Genomic DNA, 14,444 nt, shown 5'->3' with positions numbered 1-14,444 from the left:
GAGAAACTCCCCAAATACAGGTGTGCCAAGATTGTAGCATCATACCCAAGAAGACTCGAGGCTGTAATCGCTGCCAAAGGTGCTTCAACAAAGTACTGAGTAAAGGGTCTGAAATACTTATGTAAATGTTATATTTCTTTGTGCAAACATTTCTAAAAACCTGTTTTTGCTTTGTCATTATGGGGTGTTGTGTGTAGATTGATGAGAAAAAAAACWATTTAAAACATTTTAGAATAAGGCTGTAACGTAACAAAATGRGGAAATAATCAAGGGGTTTGAATACTTTCCAAATGCACTGTACATTACATTATCTTTCTGTATCAATATACAGTATCAGTGCATTTCAAAGTAAACCCATATCAATTCCAAATGATGCTATGCTAAGTCTGCCAATCCAGCTATCGTCTTAAGCATGTTAGAGTACATTATATTAATTTGACAATTATGACCATTCAAAAAATCACTAAGTTTGCTTGCAAGTTTGTTCTCGTCATGGGTTGTTTTAATATTTATGGCACTACCCCTACACTCCCAACATCAAATATTAACTGAAAAAGAGACCTACACATAGAATTACTTGTCTGCTTTAGTGTGTTGTTAATTATCTTGTTAGATTGCATGGTGTCAGCTCTATAATGTCTATGATTTAATGTAGCTACATTTTCCAGCTCATCCAATATGTATATATTGATACATTTACCTCCAATAGGCTCAGTTATWCCCAAGCAACTCTACGTTGCAGATRCACTCTMTATTTTCTTACATTCAAGCCTTCCCACATACTATATGCTGGATTGGACCTCTAGCCCTTATCCCCATAGGCCATCCAAGGTAAAACAATTAGTTACCTTGCACTGTAGGTGTATGTATCCAATCCTTTCAGATATACAGGAATGCTTGGGGAGTATGGGCTATGGGATGACTTTGGAATTCAGCACAAGACATATTCTCTGTCTTTAGCACTATATTTACTAGTAAGCACAAATCCCATATCAACAACCCATACACAATTAAGTGATAATGCCCCTAGAAGCTGGTGTTTGGAGAATATATTGGCACGGGTGCCAATATATCCTATTCTCTGGCATTATCACTTTTATACAACAGGTTACCAACATATTCAAATAATGATTGACATATTTTCATAAAAAATTTTACTTTGAAGAATTTATTCATACTATTTCATACTTCCACAAGACATAGTCCTGACACAAATCTAGGATTGCTACCCATACCGGCTGGTCGTTCGTTTGTTCTATCAGTTCGTTTGCTAGAGACGTTCAGTCGTTCAGTCTTTTTGTTCTGTATGTACAGTATGGACGCGACCCAGTCGTTCGTTCTAAATGTTCCATTGCCATACTGGCTGGCAACATTCTCATCCCTTACTTGCTAGGGAGACAACTACAGCTAATTTACAGTCACATCAAAAAGTGCAGCTAGAATAACAGCAAGGTAGCTATTTGTAAACCTTGCTGTCAGACCGACAGACCGATATTGTTTCAATATTCAAATTCGATCTCCAGCTGTCCAATATTTGTATACACCCAAAACAATGAGCTAATGAGGCGAGATTTTGCCTGGCATAGAAAATGTGCTCTCTCGTCAGGACACTGTTGTTCAGAGGATCTAGCCAACAACACAGCTAACACAATTACTTCAAACTGAAGCTGGAAAGACTGCAAACTAGCTGCACTTCGTTTTGTTGTACCTTTTTTCAGTTTACATTTCTTTGTATATATCCATAAAAATAATGCCAGCCGATTCATGATTTCGACTGGCTGAGAAACGCTGCCTGTCTGTCTCGTCCTGACTCCCGTTCATTACGAGCTCATTACTATGAGACAGCTGGAGATTGAAGTTGAATATTGAAACAATGTTGCAAATGTCGGAGAAACCGACAGCAAGTTTTATACAAATCTCTGCTGTTGATAACTAAATGTTAGTCTAAAAGAAATGTGAGATKATGTCTAGATGCTTTTTATAGTGGAGATCAGGTTTGTAAATTGCTTGGCTGGGCTGATGGAACAGTGGATTGCACAGTCAGATGGAACAGAGTAAATAGGCATTTTAAGTCATAGATTTAGTCCGGTGGTAACTTGTGGAATAGACACCAGCTGTAATGCGGTTTTAACCAATCGGCATTCAGGATTAYACCCACTCGTTGTATAATAGCCTACAAAGAATCCTTAGCCCACATTCAGAAAGCTTCTCTGAGTGGAAGTGCTGACTGAGCTAGTATCAGTTTTGACTTTTCGATCATAATGAATAAGATTGTATGGACAGATCCTACATCAGCACTCATACTCTGAGACACTTTATGAATATGTGCCCTGACCATGCCTCTAGCTTGGGGACCCCAGGCCTTTGTAACCTCTCTAATTTTGCTTTCTCTCATCCCACACCGCAGGAGTCAAACAGCTCAGAGGAGTCAGATTGCGATGATGAACTCCCCAAAACTAGCATGGAGGTAGTAGTACACGCTGATCTGCCGTCATGCATGCTGCCCAGTTGAGTTTCTGTAGCTAACCCAGTGAGCACAAGAAGTTGAAAATGTCTTTTCAACATATTTTTCTACCAAAAATACGTATTTGTAACGTCTTTTCAACGTCTTTTGCTCGTAGGGAAGTCTGCATATTAGCAAGAGGAAACTACACAGAGCATCTTAGGGGTTTCCACTGTGGTCAGGAGCATTCTCCCAAAACACCAGGTTCCACATATTGTTGCACTAGCTACAGAGGTTTCATCCATAGAAATATAATCACTAGAACAGACATTCCCATCCAAGTCAATGGTTATGCAATGGGTGGACTGGCGGCCATTTTGAAAATGTACCCATAGAAGTATGGTTTTATCCTGAACAGGAACCAATTTTTGTTCCTGCTCCTTATCTGATAGCATTTTCTGGATCCAGCCTCAGAGGCCATGGGTGGAGTTTGTAAATGTATTAGCCACTGATTGGTGCACWATATTAATACATCAGATAAGCACCTGGGGTGTAATCATTAGTCAWGCGTATTGCAACAGAAACCGTTTACTCCAAACGGAAGATGTTTTTCAACGAAAACAAGAATTTCTATTGGACAAAGTCAGGTAGGTCCGTCACCGTTTTGTTCCGTTTGGTTCCTAGTGATTACACCCCTGAAACACATGAGCAAAAGAAAAACATTTAAAATGCGTCTTTTTGGTTGAAAAGACGTTGAAAATATGTATTTTCAACGTCTTGTGCTCACCTGCATAATTGTAACTCCTCTACAGCCTGTGGACCCCCAGGAACAGTAGCTGCTGCATGAGCAACAACTAATTGGGATCCTAATAAACTAAACCAGCTTGCTCCCCTCTAAAGCTTGTGCTGTGTGGCTCAGTTGGTAGAGCATGTCTGGTTCAATTCCTTCAGGGGCAACCCATATTAAAAATAGATACACGCACAACCAACAGTAAGTTGCTAAATGACACATATTACTATTGAAAATGCTCTAGTTCCTCCTCAGCTCCAGTTCGTGGTCATTGTATTGGAAAAGCATCCTCCTTTGCCTTTAACAGACTTGACCTATCAGCAGGTGTGTCGTAAAGATGTCCACCCTTTTTGATTTTCAATACAATTGTTCCTATTACATGTCATTATATCCCTAAACCAGTTTAAGTGATATTAAGTAGGTGCTGCATGTGCCACTTGTCTGATCTCAAGCATCCACACGTTCTCTTCTTGTGTAGCAGTGTGGTTTCCATGGAGCATTACTGCAACCTAGTGTTCCTACCTTGGAATAGGTTCATGAATGTGAAAAAAGCCTCTCAACAAACCCCTTGAAACATGTTACTACTCCTGACCTATCTTCTTTTGCATCCCATGCTGTTTTTTTATTGCGAACAATATTTCTATTATGGGTTTCGTTCAAATGGGTTTTGYAGATTTTTAAAGGCATAGTATGCCTAAATGTCACAAATAAATGTGGGGTACGATGCCCTAGTACAGTAGCCTATATTGCAAATAATGTTTAAATGGTTGTACACAACTGTAACACAGAACTCTCTGAGGTATGTATATATTCACTTTTCATTTGTTTCATTTTGAATAAGCAAAACGGTGCGTATTCCAAACAAGAACATTAGTTCATTCATATTGCCTAACGGCCGTACCTTTTCTTTGCAGATAATGAACCCCAATTTTATACAAGAAGGTAAGATGATTAACTATCAGAACATAAGCACCTGCATTTCAATGCTTAAGAGTGAGATCAATCACTTAATTACTGATATGTCATGGATCCTGAGTCTGGTTGTCTCTCAAATGTCACCCAGTTCCCTAATAGTGCARTACTTTTGACCAGAGCTCCATGGGCCCTGGTCAAAAGTAGTGCTCTATATAGTGTGCCATTTAGGATGTAGTGTATATTTGCTGTTAGAATAATGTGGTGTGGTTAGTTGACACTGTGTGTGAATGTATTTAGTGGCTCCAGAATTCCTGATACCACTAGCTGATGTGACGTGTGCATTTGGGGAGACGGTGGTCTTGTGCTGTAAAGTGTGTGGACGTCCCAAACCCAACATCACTCTGAAAGGACCCGATCAGAGCCCGGTAGTCAACAACTGTCGGTTCACTATCAACATTAGGTAAATGGACTATAAGGTTTCTAGTTAGAAGTTCTAGATCTGATCTCCAACTCTGTTCCTGGGGAGCTGCCCTCCTGTACAGTTTTGTCTCATATACTAAACGTAACATAGTAAAGATACTCAAATCAGTATGATACTGTATGTTACGTTTGGTGTGGTTACATAAGATAGAAGGTTACTTAATGCAAAAACTAAAAAGGTGGTTGGTCGAGGGTATAACACGAATGTGCAGCAACCAAAAGGTTGAGCGTTCGAAACTCATCATGGACAATTCTAGCAACTTTTCAACTACTTACTATTTTTTTTATCTACTTTGCAACTACTTCGCATGTTAGCTAACCCTTCCCCAACCCTTTAACCTAACTCCTAACCATAACCCTTTAACTGAACCTTAACCCTTAACACCTAGTCTAGTTAATGTTAGCCACAACAAATTCCAATTCGTAACATATAATACGKAATGGATGATGGACTTCCACAAATGAATATACAGTGCCTTCAGAAAGTATTCACACTCCTTGACTTTTTCCACATTTTGTTGTGCTTGAGCCTGAATTTAAAATTGATTAAATTTAGATTTTTGGGGTCACTGACGTACACGCAATACCCCATAATGTCAAAGTGGAATTACAAATTAAGTAAAAATTAAAAGCTGAAATGTCTTGAGTCAATAAGTATTCAACCCCTTTGTTATGGCAAGCCTAAATAAATTCAAGAGTACAAATGTGCTTAACAAGTCACATAATAAGTTGTATGGACTCACTGTGTGTGCAATAACAGTGTTTTACATGATTTTGTAATGACTACCTCATCTCTGTACCCCACAGATACAATTATCTGTAAGGTCCCTCTGTCGAGCAGTGAATTTCAAACACAAATTCGACCACAAAGACCAGAGAGATTTTCCAATGCCCTGCAAAGAAGAAGGGCACCTATTAGTAGATGGGTAAAAGAAAATGGATGGTGTATCAATACACCCAGTTACTATAAAGATACAGGCATCGTTCCTAACTTAGTTGCCAGAGAGGAAGGAAACCGCTCAGGGATTTCAGCATGAGGCCAGTGGTGKCTTTAAGTTGAATGGCTGTGATACAGTAGGAGAAAACTGAGGATGAATCAACAACATTGTAGTTACAGTGCATTCGGAAAGTATTCAGACATTACTTTTTCCACATTTTGTTACATTACAGCCTTAAACTAAAATGCATTAACTAAAAAAAATCCTCATCAATCTACACACAATACCACATAATGACAAAGCGAGAAAAAACTATATACCTTATTTAAATAAGTATTCAGATCTTTTGCTATGAGARTCGAAATTGAGATCGGTTGCCTCCTGTTTCTATTGATCATCCTTGATGTTTCTAAAGCTTGATTGGAGTCCACCTGTGGTAAATTCAATGGATTGAACATGATTTGGAAAGGCACACACCTGTCTGTATKAGGTCCCACAGTTGACAGTGTATGTCAGAGCAAAAACTAAGCAATGAAGTCGAAGGAATTGTCCGTAGAGCTCTGAGACAGAATTGTGTCGAGGCACAAAACAGTTCTGCAGCATTGAAGAGCCACAAGATCACAGTGGCCTTCCATCATTCTTAAATGGAGGAAGTTTAGAACCACCAAGACTCTTCCTAGAGCTGGCCGCTCGGCCAAACTGAGCAATTGAGGGAGAAGGGCCTTGGTCAGGAAGGTGACAAAAAAAAAAAAATTCATCAATTTTAGAATAAGGCCGTAAGGTAACAAAATGTGGAAAAAGGGGTCGGAATGCTTTCCGAATGCACTGTACTCCATAATACTTACCTAATTGACAGAGTGAAAAGAAGGAAGCCTGTACAGAATAAAACATATTCCAAAACATGCAACCTTTTAGAGCTGGGTAGCATGGCAGGGCGTTCTAAGGCGCTATATTAAGGCTSCAGTCTTTACGGAGGCTTGGGTTCAATCCCATCGCTGCCATCTTTAGTGAGGTTCTTTACGCAAGTCTTCAATATCTACCAGCATTTCGCTACACCCGCAATAACATCTGCTAAATATGTGTATGCGACRGATAAAATTAGATTTGATTTGTTTGCAACAAGTGTGGTGGAATTATTGTAATCAAAAAGGAGAGACTTTTAGATTTCTTCAAAACAATCAAACCTTATTATTTAATTACTGTCTCAACGGCAACAGTGATGAGGCGACTCTGGGATGCTGGCGTTCTAGGCAAAGTTGCAAAAAAAAGCCATATCTAGGACAACCAATAAAAATAAACGATTAAGATGGGATTAAAAGAACACAGGCACCGGATAGAGGAACTCTGCCTAGAAGGCAAGCATCCCGGAGTTGCCTCTTCACTGTTGACGTTGAGACTGGTGTTTTGCGGGTACTATTTAATGAACCTGCCAGTTGAGGACTTGTGAGGCATCTGTTTTTCAAACTAGACACTAATGTACTTGTCCTCTTGCTCAGTTGTGCTCCGGGYCCTCTCACTCCTCTTTCTAATTTGGATAGAGCCAGTTTGCGCTGMTCTGTGAAGGGAGTAGTACACAGCATTGTACGAGATCTTAAGTTTCTTGGCAATTTCTCACATGGAATAACCTTCATTTCTCAGAACAAGAATAGGCTGARGAGTTTCAGAAGAAAGTCTTTGTTTCTGGCCATTTTGAGCCTGTAATCGAATCCACAAATGCTGATGCTCCAGATACTCAACTAGTCTAAAGAAGGCCAGTTTTATTGCTTCTTTAATCAGGACAACAGTTTTCAGCTGTGCTAACATAATTGCAAAAGGGTTTTCTAACGATCAATTAGTCTTTTAAAATGATAAACTTGGATTAGATAAAACAACATGCCATTGGAACAAAGGAGTGATGGTTGCTGATAATGGGCCTCTGTACACCTCTGTAGATATTCAATTAAAAATCAGTCATTTCCAGCTACAATGGTCGTTTACAACATTAACAATGTCTACACTGTATTTCTGATCCATTTAATGTTATTTTAATGGACAACATTTTAATGTTTGATTTTCTTTCAAAAACAAGGAAATTTCTAAGTGACCCCAAATTGTTATATATTAGCTTGTTGAACGTGAAAAGCTAATATTTAATGCATAATTAAGTGCATGCAACAATGGAGTTGAATAAAATAAGCTTTAGTTATCTATCACACTCCAATGGATCAGCATGGTGGAAATAACTATTTCCATCCCAGAAACTAAAATTAGCATATCTTGTTGGACAAATCCAGGTAGTGACTCCTCGTTTAAGTTAAATGTATTCCGTTGGTGCCTAATGAACATGACCCAAAACAAGCATCATGATTCCACTATTTATAAGGCAATGCCTATAGATCAAATAGATTAGGATCAGTTTCACTCTTCGGATCAGAGTTCACCCTCTCCATTCACCAGGGCATGCTGAGAATAGTGTCAAKATCTTTAGTACACAACAACAATCAAAACCATCAATCCATAAAACATTAATTGCTTCACTCGTATAGTTATTAACATACTAAACTCAAATCAGTCCTTCAATTTAAAAAATAATTCAGTTTCCAAATCATAATCAAAACCCATTTAATTATCTAACCCAAATTACAATGACATTGCTCAGTGATTTAAATGAGTCCCATCACTCAGTCAAAAACCCTCAATTTAACACACATCAACACTGGCAGAATGTACATTTATATTAACGTACAGTATAATTATACTATAATTCTAGTTTTAACTTTCATGATTATAATTACAGATCAGTGTCCTAATGCATTCTTAATCTAAATTTACTATAATTTTATTGTAATGTGTAGACCTCTACAATCAACCTGACCCCCCCCCCCCCCCCCAGGCACTGATTCTTCTGGCGTCTTCAGATTTACAGTTCAAAGTGGATGACCCATGATAATGTCCCATTTCAATGTCTCACCTGAGCCGCCACCACCTTTACCACGCATTATGTCTTGTCAACCAGTATACCAGCAACATAAGAGAAGTTTGGAACAGATTTCTCCCCATGCTCCCTCCATGTGGACTCCTGTCACACTCCTGAGAAGAAAAGACATGAGAGAGAAAGCAGTTGATAGCTCGATTGGACGCTGCAAACAGGGTACTGGCTCGGGATTCAGGGCTCTCGGTAGAAGTGGTGCGGACAGGGCCGTATTGAACGCTTTTTCCCGCTTTTCTTCAGTCAACTAGGGGTTTTGAGGTAAACTCACTGTTCGGTCCAATTATCTCTTCCATGCATTAAGACACAGACTTACGTACATTTCATGATAACTCAAGGAGGACAGATCAGAATAATAGTTTAGTTCAGTTCATTTTTGATTCAGGAAATCCAGACAAGCATTGACTATATGATAAATTATTACTTTTACCAATTATTCTTAAACCAATGTCTGAACATGAGTCAAATAGAATAACACATTCTATTGAATTATTTATTTTCAAATTGGCTTATTCTCCCATCACACTGTCAACTTCATCTTAGAGCCACAGGATCAGGAAGTTTGACCTATAACCCACCGGGAGAAATCCCAACAATCCACAGACCTAATTGGTGAGATTTGTATGAAAACAGAACAGAACAAACAACACAACAATACACTCCTTCACATATTACTCCAGGTGTGTAAACTTCAATCCAAACCTCAGAGGACTGTTACCGCCCCCATGTGAGTAATGTGTCAAATAAAAACACTACTACTAGTCAAATAAAATAGAACATAGAAACACTACCCTTAACTCCATAAAGAACAAAAAGTTACCCATATGGTCATAGGAAAATAGCTTAAGACAGCCTACCCTTAGTCAAAGGCTCTCCTTCACATTGGTCCAAATCACAAATATGACTAAGAACTATAAACTATATCATAATTATCAATATTACAAATGACCTTCAAATCAGTATTACAAATGACCTTAAATTCATTATCCAAATGGCTTTCCAGTGAGAGTGATCAAACCACACAGGAAAGTCAGGACAGAGGTCAGAGGTCATACAAACTCTTCAAAGAAGTGTTTCTTACTATATTAGAGCCTAATTAATAAGAAACATTCAAACATTTCATTCATTTCGTCCAGGTTTCCAGTAAATGTCCTATGAAAATAATTCACGTGTTCAATTAAAACTCTGAAAAGGAAAACTTCAGAATTCAATGTCTGTGTGTGCCCCTTTTAAGATAAATGGCACGAAGACAAATGGAAAACTCACTAAACCAAATGAAATAGTACACTTACATAAAATCAAACATAGTATTTTAAAAACACCAACAAACAGTCATAACAAGTGTGTTTGTGTGTGTGGGATTTGCAAACCTTAAGGTAAAAACACACAAATGGCCAGGCCTTATTTAATTTAATTTGGTCGTTTTTGGCCTCAATCTCACTCACTGCTCTCCCCAAGACATAGGCCCGGGAAACATTTCAAGGAGAGACAATGAAACCCCAGAACCGCAACATGTATCTCGCCAGCGAGTCAAACGATTCACTCCCATATTATATTATATGACTGGTCTCTTTTTCCCCATAACAGAGTAAAATGATCCTGGTGTCATTACTAGACCAATGTCCAGCAACATATGGAATAGCTGTTTCGCCTGAGATGTTTCCTGTAACCTGTTTAAATGTAATACTTTTTCTGTCGCAAATGTGTCAATGTCTCAGCGTAAGGAATCAGTGATCCTTGCTGGTAATCTAATCGTTTCAACCTGTTGCATTAATTTAGTAAACATATAAAGCTGTTGTTTAACAAATCTAGAACCTTCAAAAAAATTGGTGCTGTCTCATCAGCGCAATAGTCAAAACTAACCTGCAATCCACTTAATGACTGGACACTGTTCTATATAATGGAAACAGATTATAATGTTAGGATACATTAACTTTCTGCTCAAATTCACTGATTATTATCTAAACTATAAAACCCAGCAACAGTAATCTGAAATTATCACAGAACGTTTCCGATTCAACTATTCAGACCTCTACCGCAAATGTCCCACTGAATCCTTACAGCCCGATATAGCCCAGCGAGCACGACTAACTCTTCTGTTCTTACCAGTAGGAAAAATATAACCCATTCTCAAACAACGTTCTGCACTTACCTGCTATCGTAAGTTAAAAACAAACTTGACAATTATCTCTTTCTTTCGGCTTCCTACTTATGAAATGTCCAAGACTTTAAAAGTAACATTATAATGCGCCAAATGTATTAATATATCAGTCTTATCCATAAGAAAAAAGGGAGAAAAAATACAATTATTAGAATTCATTAGATGTAGGTAACTGTCCTTATTTGATTCAGTTATTTAAATACGACTCCATTCTCAATATGTTATCCAGGAGACTATTTAGGCAACAGACAACGTATTACATTGAAATCGCCTCGCTATTTATATTGAAATAAATTAGCCTTTCAATTTGAACTAAGCAGCTGTTAAAACGTTCAGTTTATATCTTCAACAAACACTGGCGCAGTATCTGTCCAGCAAAACATACCAATACTTGAATTACAATCAGAATCCCATATTTTAGTCTATCATAGACCCAATGCTATTGAAATGACAAATAAATCCCACAAATAACCCAATTACAATGGTTTGTAGTCTTAACATCTGGCACATAATAACACACAATTTCCATAAATAGCCCTACAGGTCCATGCGTGTCTCCGCAGAGATTCTCACATGCGCAAAAGGAATAGATTAGCAGTCAATGAGTTAAATCGACATTCATTGACTTAAAACCGATCTTACGCCTTGTAATAAAAGCAGATGATCTTTTCTCAAGCGACATATTTAAATGATTTTACTATCACATTTGCTCCACAATGATACTTACTGTAGTTTGATGGAAACCCTATGCTTTGTACGACGTTATAAGTTACGTCAAGATTCCATCTTAATTCGCTCTAACTTTATGGAAAAAGGTTTTAATTCAAATATAGCAACTCCTACTTTTAAACTCAGTTTTTCACAATTCCTGACATTTAATCCTAGTAAAAATTCCCTGTCTTAGGTCAGTTAGGATCACCACTTTATTTTAAGAATGTGAAATGTCAGAATAATAGTAGAGAGTATGATTAGTTTCTGCTTTTATTTCTTTCATCACATTCCCAGTGGGTCAGACGTTTACATACACTCAAATAGTATTTGGTAGCATTGCCATTAAATTGTTTAAACTTGGGTCAAACGTTTCGGGTAGCCTTCCACAAGCTTCCCACAATAAGTTGCGTGAAAATTTGGCCCACTCCTCCTGACAGAGCTGGTGTAACTGAGTCAGGTTTGTAGGCCCCTTGCTCGCACACGCTTTTTCAGTTCTGCCCACAAATTTTCTATAGGATTGAGGTCAGGGCTTTGTATGGCCACTCAAATACCTTGACTTTGTTGTCCTTAAGATATTTTGCCACAACTTTGGAAGTATGCTTGGGGTCATTGTCCATTTGGAAGAGCCATTTGGCGACCAAGCTTTAACTTCCTGGCGATGTTGCTTCAATATATCCACATATTTTCCCTCCTCATGATGCCTTTTATTTGTGAGAGTGCACCAGTCCCTCCTGCAGCAAAGCACACCCACAACATGATGCTGCCACCCGTGCTTCACGGTTGGGATGGTTTTCTTGGGCTTGCAAGCCTCCCCTTTTTCCTCCAAACATAACGATAGTCATTATGACCAAAACAGTTTTTGTTTCATCAGACCAGATGAGATTTCTCCAAAAGAGTACGATTTTGTCCCCATGTGCAGTTGCAAACCGTAGTCTGGTTTTTTATGGTGGTTTTGGAGCAGTGGATTCTTCTTGCGTGAGCGGCCTTTCAGGTTATGTCGATATAGGACGTTTTACTGTGGATATAGATACTTTTGTGCCAGTTTCCTCCAGCATCTTCACAAGGTCCTTTGCTGTTGTTCTGCGATTTGAATTTGCACTTTTGCACCAAAGTACGTTCATCTCTAGGACAGAACGTGTCTCCTTCCTGAGCGGTATGATGGCTGCGTGGTCCATGGTGTTTATATTGCATATTACTTGCATATTACTATTGTTTGTACAGATGAACGTGGTACCTTTCAAGCATTTGGAAATTGCTCCCAAGGATGAACCAGACTTGTAGAGGTCTACCATTTTTTTCTGAGGTTCTGGCTGATTTATTTAGATTTTCCCATGATGTCAAGTAAAGAGGCACTGAGTTTGAAGGTAGGCCCTGAAATACATCCACCGGTACACCTCTAATTGACTCAAATTATGTCAGTTAGCATATCTGAGCTCCTAAGCCATGACATAATTTTCTGGAATTTTCCAAGCTGTTTAACCTTTCTCAGCCAGGAATTCCGCTAGCGGAACACCACAACATTCCGCGAAATTCAAAAATATTCTTTTTGAAATATGTCCAATACCAGCAAATGAAAGATAAACATCTTGTTAATCTACCCCATCGTGTCCGATTTTTTAAAATGTTTTACAGCGAAAACACAACATATATTTATGTTAGATCACCACCAAATCAAAAAAACACAGCCATTTTTCCCCAAAGATAGTCACAAAAGCAGAAATAGAGATAAAAATGAATCACTAAACCTTTGATAATGTTCATCAGATGACACTCATAGGACATCATGTTACACAATAATCATTTATGTTTTGTTCGATAATGTGCATATTTATATACACAAATCTCGGTTTACATTGGCGCCATGTTCAGAAATGCCTCCAAAATATCGGAGTAATTACAGAGAGCCACGTCAAATAACAGAAATACTCATCATAAACTTTGATGAAAGATACATGTTTTACATATAATTAAAGATACACTTGTTCTTAATGCAACCGCTGTGTCAGATTTTTTTTTTACTTTACGGAAAAGCATACCATGCATAATCTGAGACGGCGCTCAGAAATACACAACATTTCTCCGCTATGTTGGAGTCAACAGAAATACGAAATTACATCATAAATATTCCCTTTGATGATCTTTCATCAGAATGCAGTGCAGGAATCCTAGTTCACAATAAATCGTTGTTTTGTTTGATATGTCCATTACTAGTGTCAATTAGCTACTTTTTGCTAGCACGTTTAGTTCACATGTCCACGCTGGCGCGTCCAGGCGAACTCAGACGAAAACTTAAGTTATATTCCAGGTCGGAGTAAACTGGTCAAATTAAGTAGAGAATCAATCTCCAGGATGTTGATATCATATATATCCAATAACGTTCCAACCGGAGCATTCGTTTTTGTCTACAGAGTAATAAAACGCATGGCGAGGAACTAGCATTCTGGCCAGACCACTGACTCAATAAGTGCATCCCGTCCACATCACACTAGAGGCTTCATTCCACGTTCTACTGACTGTTGACATCTAGTGGAAGGCGTAGGAAGTGCGACAGATCCATATCTTACTGGATGTGAATGACGATGAGTTTAACATTCAACCAGCCCCAGCGTACCCTCAACAGGGGATTTTTTTATTTTTTATATTATTTATTTATTTTCATCACTTATGTTCAGTTAATGTCTAATTAGTGCTATTAATTCTGTGCACATTCAAGTTCAATTATTGAAAGAAACCAGTCTCACCCTTATTCTAATTCTGTTTTGAAATTATGTATCCATTCAGCTGACCACTCCAGCCAGGTGGGGTCCGATCTGCTACAATAGTGGAGAGTGGCTTTCCCCTGGTTGATTCTAATGCAACTCCCCGTGCCCGGTTAACCTGGATTTCACTGGGACAATCAGAGAATGAAGTTTATCATCCATCCTGTCGCCAAATTGTTGTGAATTATTGCAATGAAAAGAGAGACTTTTAGATTTCTTCAACAATCAAACTTATTATTTAATGACTGCGTAATGGAGTTGGTCGGTATCACCCTGGAG

At 38.3% G+C, this 14,444-nt stretch overlaps 1 protein-coding gene across 1 annotated transcript in view; it reads left to right on the top strand.

The window, feature by feature from the left end:
- Positions 1 to 14,444, top strand: part of LOC111974350 (kalirin-like) — a 334,940-nt gene that overhangs the window by 305,961 nt on the left and 14,535 nt on the right. The window contains 3 exon segments of the mRNA XM_070447056.1: positions 2,408 to 2,467; positions 4,148 to 4,175; positions 4,446 to 4,608. Coding sequence (XP_070303157.1) covers positions 2,408 to 2,467; positions 4,148 to 4,175; positions 4,446 to 4,608 — 251 coding nt within the window.

The sequence above is a fragment of the Salvelinus sp. IW2-2015 genome, linkage group LG2 (assembly GCF_002910315.2).
Source record: "Salvelinus sp. IW2-2015 linkage group LG2, ASM291031v2, whole genome shotgun sequence".
In the NCBI taxonomy this organism is placed as follows: domain Eukaryota; kingdom Metazoa; phylum Chordata; class Actinopteri; order Salmoniformes; family Salmonidae; genus Salvelinus; species Salvelinus sp. IW2-2015.
Note: the sequence above shows the minus strand (reverse complement) of the source record. Positions and strands in the feature narration are given on the sequence as shown.